At 38.6% G+C, this 16,630-nt stretch overlaps 1 protein-coding gene across 4 annotated transcripts in view; it reads right to left on the reverse strand.

Annotated features, from left to right (window-relative positions):
* RNF13 (ring finger protein 13) overlaps nt 1–16,630 on the reverse strand; it is a 185,884-nt gene that overhangs the window by 74,386 nt on the left and 94,868 nt on the right. For 3 of the 4 annotated variants that reach the window (XM_054714101.1, XM_054714102.1, XM_054714099.1), the window contains one exon: nt 9,816–9,903. In XM_054714101.1, the coding sequence (XP_054570076.1) occupies nt 9,816–9,903 (88 nt within the window). Of the gene's footprint in view, nt 1–9,805; nt 9,904–16,630 lie in introns of all 4 variants that reach the window. The other variant, XM_028136984.2, reaches the window with a different exon arrangement.

The following is a 16,630-nucleotide window of genomic DNA, read 5'->3' on the forward strand; positions in this document are numbered from 1 at the left end:
TAAAACCCATATAGAACAAATTCCAAAGTCCTACAGGATCTGGCCCCTGGCTCCCGCTCTAACCTCATCCCCTACCACTCTCTGACCCAAGTTCAATTAATTCCAGCCACTGCCACACCTTGAAACACCAAATCTGCTCTATCTTCCAGCTTTCCTTGGAAAACTCCTCCTCAAGCTCTCACTTTAGACTTATGCTTAAATGCCAAAGCCTCATACATAGACGTCTTCTTTGACCAAAAAGAGCCCTCCCCTCATCCCTGTCACTTTATATCCCTTTAGCCAAATATGTGTTTCTTCATAGTACCTGTTACTACTTGACATATAGCATATCTCTTTGTGTTCATTTCCTCTCTCCCACCCTAGAATGTAATAATAATAGTAATAGTAGCAATAATAATAATAATAGCTAAATAACCATTAAATGATTACTAAGAACCAGGCAGTCTTCTCAATATTTTATGTCATAATTCATTCAATCCTCACAACAACCCAATGAGTTAAGTGTTGTTATTCCCACTTACAGATCAGAAAAGTGAGGCGCAGAGATGTTAGGTAACGTACCAGTAGTCCAAGTCACACAGCTAGTAAGTAGTAAAGCTGGGATTCAAACCCGGGCAGGCAGTCCCCAGAAACCACACCCTTAACTACTGCATTCTGCTACTTCAAAGAAAAGTATGAGAGTAGAGCCTTAAACTGTGTCAATCCCTGCTGCAGTCATGGTACCTAAAATAGTGCTTGAATCAGTATACGCTGCCAAAAAAATATCTGCTGAAAGTAGTTGAGCAGCAACCATGAAAGAAGAGGTCACCAGATGATTCCTGGTCAGGGCACTTCCCCAGGTTGCAGGCTCCATCCCCAGTAGGGCATGTGGAGAAAGCAGCCAATGAATGTTTCACCCTAATTGCTGTTTCTATCTCTCTGTCCCTCTCCCTTTCTCTCTAAAAGCAATAAAAACATATTTTTAAAAAAATAATAATAATTTAAAATATAAAGAAATTAACTAAGGAACTTATTCCTAGAATGTTTCTTTTTTATATTGTAAGTTTGCCTCAGATTATATTAGGAGTAAGAAGGAAAAGAGTTCTACTCAAACAACAAAAAATACTATCTTATGTTATAAAAAGATTTTTTAGGTCAAGAAATTCAAAATATTTCCTATTGAAGACTTAGTTATTTAAAGTCCTAAATACATTCCAATAAAATATGTCAGTCTACAGCCATGTGTGTGTGTGTGTGTGTGTGTGTGTGTGTGTGTGTCCCACACCATCAAACAATTCAACTGAACTCAAGTCTGATGTTATATAGTCAGAGACAGCATCAAATTCCACAGGTTTAGTCTCACAAGACAAGACACCCACCTTTTAGAAGCCAATTGCAAATCCACATTATCACCTGTGCTTCTAACTGACTACCTATAGATTGGAAGTTCCACCACCCCTTCCCCTTGGGTCCAGTTAATTTGCTATAGCAGATTACAAAACTCAGAGAAATATTTTACTTTCTAAATTACCAGTTTATTATGAAAGACTGTAACTCAGGAACAGACAGATAGAAGAGATATACATGGCAAGGTATATGTTAAGGGGCACAGAACTTCCAGGCCCTATCCAAGCACACAACTCTACCAGCACCTCTACTCATTCACCAACTCAAAGCTTTCCAAACCTGTCCTCTTGGTTTTTTGTTTGTCTTTGTGTGTGTGTGTGTGTGTGTGTGTGTGTGTGTGTGTGTGTGTGTGTTTTATGAAGGTTTTTGCTGGAAGCTATCCGTTGTCAACAGGGGACTTGGAAGGCTGATGGACCTTGAGCTTTAGCAAGGGCTAAAAGCTATGCACTGATTGTTCTGTCGAGACAATGGTGGCTCAAGCAATTTCCTGACCTAATAGTCACAAAGTAAATCTTTACTAATATTTATTGACCTTTAAGATAGTCTGTCTGATACCGGATTGCCTGCCTAAGGGCAAGATGTGTATTCTAAAATTGAATAAAAGCTAACAAGGCCTGAGCCACAATGAAACCTTTCCACTAGAGAAGGGTTTTCCGCCTGGCCCCCCCATGCCTTCTAAATTCATATTTCTTGTCTAGTATATTCGCTTGTGCACAGCCCCTTTTCCAGATTCTGAACCCTAGCCAGAAATAGATGCGGCATTCACATCTGGTGCCTTAAAGGGGACCTGGAGAAGAAGATTCGCAGAAGCAAAAACCGAAGTTCACCAGAAAGGTGGGAAAATCACCAAAAAGGTGGGGAAATTCACAGCGTACAAAGCCCGTGCCAGCTTCAGAAGTTGCAAACCGTAAGTGGGCAGAAACGTCTTTTATTTTAGCCAGGCTAAAATGGGGAAGAATTTGATTAAAAGGCAAAAACATCATTGTAAATTCTTAGCTTGTATGCTTGAAGATAAAGGAATTAAAATGTCAAAAGGTACTCTCTTAAATCAGGCTCAAGAAAAACGAGTGCCCTTGTCATCTTTAGCTAGGTGGGCTCTTGTTCGAGCTGCATTATGCCCAATTCATATTGGGGATCAAAAGTCTGTACTACCTAAGGCCCCAGATCCTCCGCTTCCAGTGTGGAAAGGCTCAACAGCTAGAGAAAATGGGGCTAGCAGTCCTTTAACAAAAGGACTCCTTAATGCTTTGTCTGAAAACTACCATATGACGCCTTGGGACAGGCAGATTTTAGCAAAAATAACTTTGGACGCCAGTCAATGCTATGAAGAGCAGAGTATGATAAAATCTGTGAACAACGGGCTAATATCTAGGCTGCATTCTGGTAGGCTGAATTCTGGCTGTAAATCCCAGGCAATATAGAACATCTGAAAACCCCATGAAAAGAACTCTCATTTATTAAGTCTTGTCTATGTGTTATGGGCACTTGTCGGTTGATTGTTTTTTTCTTTAAAAGATGGCAAAAAATGACACAAGGAAAATATACAGGCTGTGTTTGGGCAACAGAGTTAATGTTTCCATAATAATGGGTAATTCTTAAATAATAATGTAGCGCATTCCAAGGTTGCCTCCCAAATTTTGGGGGCACTCCTGTTTTTATAAAATAAAAATAAAATAATACTTTAACATCAAAGCCACTGAAAGTCAGTAAGTTATCTTTGTTACAAAATTTGCCAAAGAAAATCCCTTAGATAATAATAATTGGCTTTAAAATCTCAAAGTTATCTAAAATGTAAATAAATAAATGTAACTAACATAAAGGATTTATAATAAAGCTTTTCAGTAATAATTATAAATATATTAATAATGCAAGTCCAGTCACTCAAGAGGAGACTGACTGCACTCTGTTATAGGAAAGGGCCAGTCCCAGAGAAGCCACACCCGTGACCTTAGATGTTATCTCTAAGGAAGAATGTGGCAGTTTTACATTCAAGCGGTTACAGGCCTGCTCCCTCCTCCTTTTCATCAGCCTTCCGCCTGCAGGCAGGGACATTCACCAGCCTCATATATAGTTTTCCAAAGTCTTTGGTAACTTAAAACTTTAGAACATTACTGAATTAAATAATAAAAGTTATTAAACATCTAGGTATTTTAAAATGACAAAATACTGAAATATTAATCTGAGTTTGCCTCATAAGAAAAATCTAGAGGGCAGAGTTGAATCTATTAATTGAATATGTCTTGTATTTTATTTGAAATATATCCTTATAAATATAAATATATTACTAATCTAGGAAATGCTAAATATTTAACTTGCCCTCTCAAATTTAAGCTTTTGCACTCGGATATCGAGTGTGACTCGACACGGTTAGCATCGGTAGCAGCTCTTTTTATACTCTTTGAATGTATCAATAATTTGAAATATTAAAAAATCCAAATAAATAAGTTTGTATGAAAAGAAACTCCAGTTTTTTATTCTACTGCCACGCTTTGTAAAATCTAGGGTATTTAAAAAATTAAATCCGAGTAGAATAAAGGAATCAAGAAAAAAGCAAGCGAGTGCAAAGGGTTAAGGATTCTAAAAGTTTAAAGTTCAAATTAAGTTGGAAGAAATTCTATAGTTGTGATAACAAAATGCATAAAGTACATAAATGTATTTTTTAGAAAATAATTATTGTATTTTCTCTAGAAAAATTAGTAGTTCAAAATATATTGTAGTCCTTATGTGTATTACATGTGGCAAAATTTCAACCTAGAATATAACATTTTATTGGCCTAGTTAAAAAAAGAGGATTAATTCTATGATCTGAACCAAATTTTTAATATAAAAACCGGTTTAAATTTAATTAATGTCTTTTAGAATAATTACCAAAGGTGTGTTGATAAATATCAATCTAAGAAATGCTGTTTACTTTTAATTATCATTGGAAAATTAAGGTTTAAATATTGTATAGTTTTAATAATAGAAGGCAGGACATAATATTTTAAAGGACAAGGAGGAAAAAGTTCTATATAAATAGCTGAAGGTATATACAAGTTAATGACAGAAAAGAAGAATATTAGAATAGAAATGCATTTTTGAAGGACATAAAAAGGTTTGAAGACTAATTTAAAAGCATGAAATTTATGAAGGTTATATACACTGAGTGGCCAGATTATTATGATCTCTGAACGCATAATAATATGGCCACTCAGTGTGTGTGTGTGTGTGTGTGTATTTTAGAGGCCCAGTGCATGAATTAGTGCATGGGTGGGGTCTGGCCAGCCTGGCCAGGGAGAAGGGACATGGGCAGTGGGCCAGCCTGCCTGCTGGTTGAACTCCTGGTTGAGGGGACAATTTGTGAATTAGCCTTTTATTATATAGGATATACACTGAGTGGCCAGAGTATTATGCGTTCAGAGATCATAATAATCTGGCCACTCAGTGTATATGATGAGAAGGAAAAAAATAAGTTTTGAAAGAGAAAATTAAATTCTAAAGTTAACTATCTGCAAAAGTTGTAAAAGGGTCATAAAATCTCAGGGAAGTTTAAACAAAGGCTAGACCACTACCCTTATCTCCTGCCAAGGACAGAGTAAATGGTTAATACGGAAAGGGAGGGCAGAACAAGGTTACATACATAATGCCTCAGACAGACTGCTCTTCAAATAGGCTGGGACATGGGGCGGCATCTGTACTGAATAGGTCAAATGTATAAGTTTGCTTACTTTACTTTTTCAATAATGATACATATTTTAATTACTTAATAAATTAGCTTTTCACAATATAATCAAGGACTCATATAAACTCATTTATATGAGAAGGCAATATTTTATGACCAATTGATTCTAGTAAAGTCCAAAGCAAAATTTGCATACATATTCAAATGAGTACTAGCCAAAAAGAATGCTGTTTAAAAGTAAATTTTAAGCTTAATAAGGAGAAATTTTAAAATCTCTTCCACTACTACTTACAAAGTAAACCAAAAGTTATTATTCAAGCATTAAATCTCACCATTAATGAGACACCATAAATAAAAAGTTACTTTTACTTGAAATATATATGTTGCAGTACTGGCCAGCATCTGAAAAGCAACCAAGTTTGTTGCTCTGTTTAAAGGAAAGTAAAAGTTTTTTAAAAGAAACTCCCTAATTGTAGCTTAAAGATCATTCTGGGAGGAAATAAAGGGAAATGCCCTTCAAATATTTAGAAACTGTAGTTAAAAGTCAATGTATTAGACCTTAACATGTAAAAATACAAAAAAAGAATTGCCTTAAAACTTTAAATGACTTTTTAGAAATCATTAAAGGGCATTAATTAGTTAAGACCTTATCTAAAAATCTCTACGGAAGAAAATGACAAATTTATCACTCAATTAAAATGACTCAGTGACACAAGCTGTCATTTCCAGCAATTTTGTAAAAAGTGGAAAATTCAGTACATTACAGGAATACCATATAATTCCCAAGGACAGGCAATTATAGAACACCAACATCAGCAGTTAAAATCCCAACTTGAAAAACAAAAAGGGGGAATAGTGGAGAAATCTCCTGTAAGTAAACTACATCAAGCCTTAATTACTTAAAATTTTTTCACTTGTAATGCTGATGGCAAGACATCCATGGAAATTACACTGGTGTCAGAATAAGCCAAAGGAAAAGGGTCTGGTTAAGTGGAAAGATCCTAAGTCTGGTTTATGGAAAGGCCCCGACCCCCTGTTAACATTTGGTCAAGGATACCCTTGTGTATTTCCAGAAAACTTCCAAGCCTGCGTGGATTCCTGCAAGAAATATTAAACTTCAACATAGATCCAAGGGAGGAACTGGCCAGGTTAATGAGGACCTTCTACCTGGAGCCACGCACTGCAGCTGCAGACAATCAACTACCTGAACCACAGATAGCAGCAGCCCCAAGCAACCCACTGAAGATAAGGAGTGGGAGGAAAATGAGGCAGACAACAAACAGCCTGGAAGTGACCTGGAGAATGGTGAAGAAGATGGTCCAGAAAGCTGAGCGAATTTGTAAGGAGACCAAAACCCCAAGAATGCCTGAGAACGTCTTTCTTGCCATGCTAGAAGTCATCAGCTGTGCAGTAATACTACCAGGGGCAAATGGGGAAGTATATTGGACTTATGTTCCTGACCCTCCATGGGTAAGACCCCTTACTTGGGCTGATCCCCTGCCGAGTGTAGTCACCAATAATACCAAGCACCTTGGTCATCCAGGGGGACCACAGGTGGGACAAGGAAGTATATGGGCAAAGTATAATTTCACGGGAGTCTCCACCCAGCTTCCCTTTTGTATGACACAAAATCCAACTACTGCTTCTTTGTGTATAGAATTAAAGAGAGGTTTCTGCCTAGCATGGAGACCAAAGGAAGGGGAAGCAAAAGCCCAAATACATCTACTATCACTACTTGCTCCTGGGAGAGGTACAGAAAATGTAACATTACTAAGACACACCCCCACACTAAGCCGTTATGTAAAAAGTTTTATGAGTGGCACCCAACTGAGGAAGAAATTAATTGGCAAGACTGTTATAGTGACCACCCCACCAGCAGTAAACTTAAGAACAGTGTTTCCTTTGTGGATTGGAGTCTCTACGGGTCTACAGTAACTATCGCACCCAACAATGGAAGGGGACCGCATCCTATCTTTATGTTGAAGCTAATCACTCCATCTCATGGTATGGAGGAGGATTTGTTGGATCTCAATTACAACATGATAATTGGCCCCTACAACATACACAATGAAAATTAGCTGCTGCACTTGCACATATAAAATGGTATAGTTTTAACTATACCTCAGACAATTCCATTCGTACCTTATGGGGAACTCCCAATAAGACAGTATTTGCCACTGCTTGTGTATTCGATCCTTTTGTACTGCTCTCAGGCCCCATCCAGATGCAACAAGCCATCTGTATGAGGTGTCATGCACAGGCTGCACATTATCCCATTGTATTAATTCTACATTCCAAAAATATTCCCTCACGATTTTAAAACAACCTGCTTTCGCTTTGTTTCCCTAACCAAGTCTTGGGAATCTCATCAACTGTTACATGACCTATTAAAAATCTTAAAACGACAAAAAAGATTTCTTGGAATGTTAATTGCAGGACTCTTTGCCCTTGTAATGTTACTTACTTCTGTGAGAATTGCTGCTTCATCCATGGTAAAAACTGTTCAAACTTCTCAGTTTGTACAACAAGTTAAGGAAAATGTAACTAAGACCTTGTCTATACAAAAAATAATTGACAGCCAGTTTGAGATAGAATTATCAGCACCAAAGTCTACAGACTTATGGATGGGTGATAAAATCCACAGCCTAGAGCAAAGAATATCCTTGCAGTGTCATTATAATTTTTCCCAGATTTGTGTGACCCCCATTCCCTATAATAGTACCTTAAACCCTTGGGAATCAATAAAAAATCACCTTCTTGGTGCTTGGGGTAAAGGTAACACAACCCTTGATATTTCAGAATTACCGTAGCATATTGTACAATTATCCCAGGCAAACTTACAAACTAATTTCTTAGATGCCTGGCAGCAATTTAAAAAGGACATGAAAGGATTTAATCCGTTCCACTGGATCTCCTTACATTTGCCCCTTAGCATAACCACTATTGCCTGTCTCATTCTTGTTCTTATATGTCTATTTCTACTCTGCAGATATGGAATGAAGAGTCTTAAAAGGACTCAAACCCTTCAGGTGGCATACACTTTTCAAGATTTATTAAGAAAACTAAAAGGAGGAGATGCTGGAAGCTATCCATTGTCTACACTATCATGAAAGCACAACAGGGGACTTGGAAGGCTGATGGACCTTGAGCTTTAGCAAGGGCTAAAAGCTATGCACTGATTGTTCTGTAGAGACAATGGTGGCTCAAGCAATTTCCTGACCTAATAGTCTCTAAGTCAGTGATGGGCAACCTTTTGAGCTTGGTGTGTCAAACTTCGCCAAAAAACTGAGCATAACTCGGGTAGTGTGTCACTTTGAGGAAAAAACTAACTCTAAGACTCTAGTCGCAAATGTTTCATCCTCAGGAGCAGCAAATGCTTCATCCTCGGCATGCGGCCGCATGTCATCAGAAATGGCTACGCGTGTCAGTGCTGACACGCGTGTCATAGGTTCGCCATCATTGCTCTAAGTAAATCTTTACTAATATTTACTGACCTTTAAGATAGTCTGTCTGATACCGGATTGTCTGCCTGGCTAAGGGAAAAATGTGTATTCTAAAAGTGAATAAAAGCTAACAGGGCCCGAGCCACAATGAAACCTTTCCACTAGAGAAGGGTTTTCCACCTGGCCCCCATGCCTTCTAAATTCATATTTCTTGTCTAGTGTATTCGTTTGTGCACGGCCCCTTTTCCAGATTCTGAACCCTAGCCGCAAAAGGATGCGACATTCACAGGCTTTATTACATAGGCAAGCTTGATAAAATAATTAGCCATTGGCAATCCATTCAACCTCCAGCCCCTCTCCTCTCCTTGAAGGTCAGGAGTGGAACTGAAAGTTCCACTTAACACATGGTTAGTTCTCCTGGCAACCAGCCCCATCCTTAGGTGGGGTCCAAAAATCATTTCATCAACATAACAAAAGACATCTTTTATCACTCTCACTAAATTAAATGGAAGTGCACAGCTTTCTAATTGAAGCCAGTTATTTCATTAAAATTGGCTCATTTTCCTTACAAGCTAATATTCAGTACAGAGTAAGGAACAATATTCCCATTTTAAATGAAAAGCTAGCACTGGCTGGTGTGGCTCAGTGGCTAAGTATAATCTCATACACCAAAAAGTTGCCCATTGTATTCCTGGTCAGGGCATGTGCCCAGGTTACTAGCTCTATCCCAGGTAGGAGGTGTGCAGGAGGCAGCCTATCGATGTTTCACTCTCACATTGATATTTATCTCTCTCTCCTTCTTCCTTCCCCTCTATCTAAAAATCAATTAAGAATCTAAATAAATAAATAAATAGCTATAGGCATGTCAATGTATGTTAAGTGGCTAATAACCAAATTGTATTTAGAAAAGCACAAGTATGTGGCTTTGAAATTCCACAAGAATACATTAGCCCCAGAGCCTAAAATTTAATTTTGTGAATCTCTAAATAAATCAGGAAAAATACTTTTATGGCATCCTTAACTGAGCATGCTTATCTTTACTTAAAGTTTTGGTTTTCCTTCGTTTTTTACCAAAATATAAACATATCTTTTAAAATGGAATAAATTGGTTAAAAACAAACAAACAAACAAAACTGTTTGGAAAAGAATAAGTCAAGTCCATTTCTATTGTGAATAAAATTGTCCCAAGGGTGTTAAAAATTGGGACTCACCATTGTGATAGAAAAGAAATTCTGCTTTAAAAAAAAAAAATGAGAGATGAATTTTGTTAAGTTTTACAAAAGATCTATCAAACAGGAGAGAAGAAAAGTGATACCTGTACTTACTGTCGTTGGATCCCATGCTAATGAGCTCATCAGAATCAACATTGTGAACTATGGCTGCTTTGTATCCTGCTCTCTGTGCATTTAAAACCTGCAAGTCAGAAAACAGTAATGATATGAAGAAGAAAGTGCTTTGTCACAAAGTCCCTCAGCTTTGATAAACGTAAGTCAACAAGTCTATACCGTATTCTGGGGCTTCTTTTATCTTTAACAATAAAAGCATAATATGCAAATTAGACCGGACAGCCGAATGACCTTCTGGACGTCCTTCCGGACAAAGCCATGGCGGTGGGGGCCGAGACAGAGGCAGTTAATGGCGATCAGGCAGGCAGGCAGAGTGGTTAGGGGCGATCAGGCAGGCAGGCAGAGGGGTTAGGGGTGATAAGGCAGAGGGAATGGGGTGATTAGGCAGGCATGCAGAGTGGTTAAGGGCAATCAGGCAAGCATGCAGAGTGGTTAGGAGCGATGAGGCAAACAGGCGAGTGGTTAGGGATGATCAGACAGGCAGGCAGAGGGGTTAGGGGCAATCAGGCAGGCAGGTGAGTGGTTATGGGGCAATCAGGCAGGCAGGCAGGTAAGCGATTAGGAGTCAGCGGTCCCGGATTGCGAGAGAGTGCAGGCCAGGCTGAGGGACCCGCTATGCACGAATTTCATGCACCAGACCTCTAGTATATATATAACAGATCTCAAGTGTGTTCTTGAAACACAAATGGATGTTCTACATTGGTTATCAAGGACTTATTTAGATATCTTTTTCATTTCACTCAGGGTGTTAAGTAAAATGAGGAGCAAATAAAGGATAGGAATACAAGCTAAAATACTAAAAGGATCCAAAACAATAAACCCATCCAGCTCTAAAGAGATAGAGATTTGCTGTGATCAAGCTGGGGTCATTGGCCCTTGGGAATTCAAATCTGCCTCCACCACTTTTAGTGGGATAAACTTGAGCAAATTATTTTTCTGCCTTATTTCTCAGTTTGCCCAATTTTAAAATGAGAATGACAACAATATTTTTCTCATGTAAAATATTAAAATGGTGAATACTTTGGCTAACACATAGAAGTAAGTCAAATAAAAGCTATTTTTATTAGCTTCATCATCAACCATGTTCTTTAAAATTCATTTCTAAAACTTTGAAAAAATGAAAAAGAATCCAGCCTAAAGTTGCTTGCTTTGGTTCTATCTAGCTATTTAATCTTTCCTAAAGCTAGTCTTTAAAAGAGTAATTTTTGCATCATAAGAATATGGCTAGATATGTGACAAAATTTTCTCACCTGAAAGATCTAAAAAGTAATCTAACATATTACTACACTTCACTTTAAAAATAACATTGTCTTAAATAAAATAAACCCAAACCTAAGCTACTTAGTATATAACCTTTGGACCATTGATTAAAAAAAAGAAGAAGCCGAAACCGGTTTGGCTCAGTGGATAGAGCCTCGGTCTGCGGACTGAAAGGTCCCAGGTTCGATTCCGGTCAAGGGCATGTACATTGGTTGCGGGCACATCCCGGTGCAGGGTGTGCAGGAGGCAGCTGGTCGATGTTTCTCTCTCATCGATGTTTCTAGCTCTCTATCCCTCTCCCTTCCTCTCTGTAAAAAAATCAATAAAATATATTAAAAAAAAAAAAGAAGATAAAAATTGGGTAGTCAATATACATAAACATACACACATACATAAATCACATTACATATATATATATATACATATGTATATATATACATATGTGTGTGTGTGTATATATATATACACACACACACACACACATATATATATATGTATATATATATATATATACACACACATATATATATAAAATAAAATTTTGAAATGTTGAAAGCTATATATATAGTTCTGGGTACTTAACATGGTAGGAAACTTTTAAAATATATCATTTTATGATCACTGCATAGTGATAAGTCTCTCAAAATGTTTCTTTATAATACTTAGGTCTACTATTGGTTCTGTTTTAGCTATCAGCATTATGATTCAAAACTCTATTGTAATTTAATAACAATAAAACCTGAATCAAGTTCCAAAGAGTAAGGGAATGCTCAAAGAATCAGGTTCCCAAGAGTAAAGGAAAAGCCAGCCAAGTATGAGACAGACTCTGGATTTTAATGCTAGGTAAGGAGTGAGGATCATGGACTCAACCCCAATCAGGCAGGTTGGCTTTGCACAGGTAAAATTCTCTTCTACAATTACAATCCTTGACTTCTCTAAAACTACCCCACACATACAAATTGGGTTTCTGAAAGAGACAGTAATGTGGATTAATCAGAATAATTTTATCCTATCACTGAGAAAAACTAAACTGTCAAAATAAGAGTTCCTCAAAAAATTAATATTGTTCATTTTTACAGCCTCTATTACATCTATGAAATAGCCAGATGCAGAGTAGGAACTCATTAAATATTACTTGAATGAATAAATGTATAAAATATGTGCTCAAAGTAATAGCTAACATTAAAATACTAGAGGTCCGATGCACGAAGATTCGAGCAAGAATGGGCCTTCCTTCCCCTGGCTGCTGGCACTACCTTTGCTCCAGCCAGAGCCGCCTTTCTGCCTTCACTATGGCCTGGAGCCGCCTTTCCGCCTTCCCATGTTCATGCCCAGAGGCCCAGAGCAGCTGGGGCGGTGTGGAACGCCTGCATTGTCGCCATGGCAACAACACAAGTGTCCCACCCTGCCCCCGGCCACTTGGCGCCTGTGTATGCAAATTAACCTGCCATCTTTGTTGAGTTAATTTGCATACCCACTCCTGATTGGCTGGTGGGCGTCACGAAGGTACGGTCAATTTGCATCTTACTCTTTTATTGGTGTAGATTACAAACACAAGAGAGAAAATTAGGCATAGATTTTTTTTTAATTAAAATAGCATAAATAGTTGACCAACACAGTACCTACTGTTCTAATGTTAAGAATAATGGCAAGAAAATCAACCAGTCAACACAACTGTTATAAGGAATGTTTTGTGGTCATGCAAGAAAAAGTCAATGATCAAAAAAGTAAGTTTACTAATTTTTGCCAGTGTGTACATGTTTTATTTTTAGGTGGACTTTGTTATCCAAATAAAATTGAGACAATGCCAGCCCCACAACTTCTTCCCCATAGATATTACTGCTTTTCAAAGGGTGGGGGGAAATCTTCTTAAAAATGTTATAATTTCTAAACCTAATTTCTGATTTATATGTTAATCTATTATTTATTTATTAAACTACCATAGCAGTACAGATTTCACTTAGCTTTTATTTAAACAAAAGTATGCTTGGTCGGGGGCACTATTAATTTATCTACTGCTTTAATGTGACTTGCCAAAAAGCTAAGTCCCTAAGGAGAAATGTTTCCTTCACACATCCAAAAAACTTTTCCCAAAGATACACAATTTAAGAAATATGAAATTTATATCAAAGCTATTCTCTGCTAATATAAAACAAGTTTATGTTTCTTTTTAAAACCAATTAATGCACATAGTCATTAAAATTACATGATATAACTTGTTTTCCTACAAAATACATTATCTTGTGAGCAAAGACACAATATATTAGGAACAGAGAAAGGTGTTCTCAGGAACCATGATGAAGAACAAAAATTGTAGTTCAATAAGTATTTGTTGAGTTTATATAGAAGGAAGGTACTGTATGTTGGGCACAGTGCAGAACTGGAAGGCAGAAACAATCACCCTCGAAAAGATCTCCATACTCATGCATATCTAAACAGGTCAGGTACTTTCCTGCCTCTCTATTTGCTCATGCTATTATCTCTGCTTGCAACAGGCAGTCTTCTGAATGCCTAACAAGCCTTCAAATTCCATTATCTCCATGAAGCCCTCCCACTCCCACCCCATTCCATTCCTTTTCCACATGCACTCATATAATGGCACCCTGCATAGAGTATGTACATCAGTTTGTTTATATTTTTCTTTAAAATCTTATGTAGTGCCTTATATTATAGTACCTATGCATACATGTACTATCCAATTCCCAAAACAAGCTTTCCTAAGGGCCTTAAATCTCCTGCAGTTATCTATGCGTGAACTTTCCTGATAAGAATGGATGAAGTAATCATCAATTTTACAGGAGGCTTTCTGCCCCCCTTTCCCCCGCAAAATTGTTAAGAAAAACCAATACAAATTAATGGATTTATAACAATTTTCTATGTGTATAACTAAATCTACTAGTCATTAGAGTCTTAAAACTACACCAAGTAATTGAGGAGAAATGTCTCTTTCACACATTCAAAATGGCAATGTTTCCATAAATACAATATAAAATTACATCGGTATCAAAAGCTTTTCTCTGCTAAAAAAATAAAATTTCCAAAACAGAAAACTTAGAAAACACTAATATAAGAAGAAATCCTTGTAGGCTCATGAGTAAATTCCAAAAAATAGAAATATGCTCTCAAAAATATAACAAGAAGTCTTCCCAAAGGTTTTTTGTTGTTGTTTTTATTGATTTCTAAAATAAAATAATGAAATGAAATCAATAAAAACATTAACAAACAGACCAACAGGCTTATAAAACCAAACAGAAAAGATATCCATGTTTATGAATGGAAAAAAAAAAAGTATCAGTCAAATTAAATTATATTTTTAAATAAGCAACAGCTGGTAATTTTAAAATCACAGGAAGCAAAAATAAAACCTAAATCATTTTATAAGCATGTGCAAGGTTTCACATTCACAAATGCAGCTTCAAACACATGGTATCAAATGAAGGCAAAGAACTCAAAGTTTCATGAAAAGTATACACAATCAACAAATCTAAATTCCTAATGAAATGAAAAATGAAAAAATGCATTAAAAAGTCTTCTGTATTGTATTGCCAAACTGCCTTTTTAAGGAGACTGACCAGAGCTATTAGCTCAAATTGTGGCTAATACAAAAATTACCTGCAACTAGATAATGTAGACCAGGTGACACCTAACCAAGAGTTTAAAGAAGTATAAAACTGCTGTGTTAATTATTATAAACTAGAGGACCAGTGTACAAATTCGGGCATGGGTGTGGTCTGGCCAGCCGGCACCGATCTGGGGCAATCGGGCCAGGCCGGCTGGGGGGGTGCGGGGAAGGGTTGAGGGCAGTTGGCTGGCCAGCCCCATCCCCTGGTCAAATTCCCGTTCAAACTCCTGGTTGAGGGGACAATTTGCATATTAGCCTTTTATTATATAGGATAGCCAGTATATCAGAAGATAAAAACACTGCTAATGGAAGAGCCTACAATAAGATAGGTTCTAAAAGAAACCCTGGAAATGACACAATAGCTCATCTTATTACTGTACTGGACAAACTGGTAATACTAACATGAATAAAACAGTCTTGATTATGCTGTCAAGATTATCACAAATAGAAATCTTTTAGGGGACACAGAGCTATGAGGAGTTGGGGGAAACTGTAGATAGATCACATATTACAAGGCTCCAGAATAAAAGCCATATGAATTAAAGTAGCCTTGATGTATTGTTGCTTTACATATCTATCCTACCTAATAAAAGAGTAATATGCAAATTAACCATCACTCCGCTACACCCCCCAGTCACGCCCACCAGCCAATCAGAGCGAGTATCCAAATAAACCCAACCAAGATGGCTACAGCCACAGAGAGCAGGAGGGAAGCTTGGGTTTCCTAGGCAATGGAGAAAGCCAAGCTTTCCGCCTGCCCTTGCCAGCCTACGCCTCCACTCAAGGCTACAAAGTTTCAATTATAGAAGGTAAACAAATCCAAACAGAAATGGCGGCAGCCAAGGATCTGGGAGGCTAGGGTTGCCCCCGGCAATGGAAGAAGCAAAGCTTTCCAAACACCCTGGCCGGCCCAGGCCTCCACTTAAGGCTACAAAGTTTCAATTATAGAAGGTAAACAAATCCAAACAGAAATGGCGGCAGCCAAGGATCTGGGAGGCTAGGGTTGCCCCCGGCAATGGAAGAAGCAAAGCTTTCCAAACACCCTGGCCGGCCCAGGCCTCCACTTAAGGCTACAAAGTTTCAATTATAGAAGGTAAACAAATCCAAACAGAAATGGCTGCCAGCCACGGAGCGAGCGGAAGGTTTGGCTCCGCTCCAGGCTACAAAGTTTCAATTGTAGAAGGTAAATAAATTCCAGATACCAGGGCCTCTGCTTTGGTCGCCAGGGGGTGTGGCTGGCCTGCAAACCACCACAGGCCCCTTGCTCAGGCCACCCCACGCCCCAAGGGAACCCCCACCCTGATCCAGGACACCCTTCAGGGCAAACCAGCTGGCCCCTACTCATGCACCAGGCCTCTATCCTATCTAATAAAAGAGTAATATGCAGATTGACCATCACTCCAACACACAATATGACTGCTCCCATGTGGTCAAAGATCCTGCCCCCATGTGAACACAAGATGACCACCACAAGATGGCCAGCAGGGGAGGGCAGTTGAGAGGGACCAGGCCTGCAAGGGAGGGGAGCTGGAGGCGATCAACCCTGCAGGGGAGGGCAGTTAGATGTGACCAGGCCAGCAGAGGAGGGAAGTTGGGGGCAAACAGGCTGGCAGGGGAGCAGTTAGGCATCAATCAGGCTGGCAGAGTAGTGGTTAGGGGGTGATCAGGCTGGCAGGCAGAAGTGGTTAGGGGCAATCAGGAAGGCAGGCAGGAGAGCAGTTGGGAGCCAGCAGTCCTGGATTGTGAGTCGGACATCCCTCGAGGGGTCCCAGATTGGAGAAAGTGCAGGCTGGGCTGAGGGACACCCCCCTCCGTGCACAAATTTTGTGCACCGGGCCTCTAGTACTAATAATAAAGGAATATGCAAATTGTCTGGGACGCTGTCACAGTAACAGTAACGACTGAACAGCAG

This window comes from Eptesicus fuscus, chromosome 3 (genome assembly GCF_027574615.1).
Source record: "Eptesicus fuscus isolate TK198812 chromosome 3, DD_ASM_mEF_20220401, whole genome shotgun sequence".
NCBI classification, from domain to species: Eukaryota; Metazoa; Chordata; class Mammalia; order Chiroptera; family Vespertilionidae; genus Eptesicus; species Eptesicus fuscus.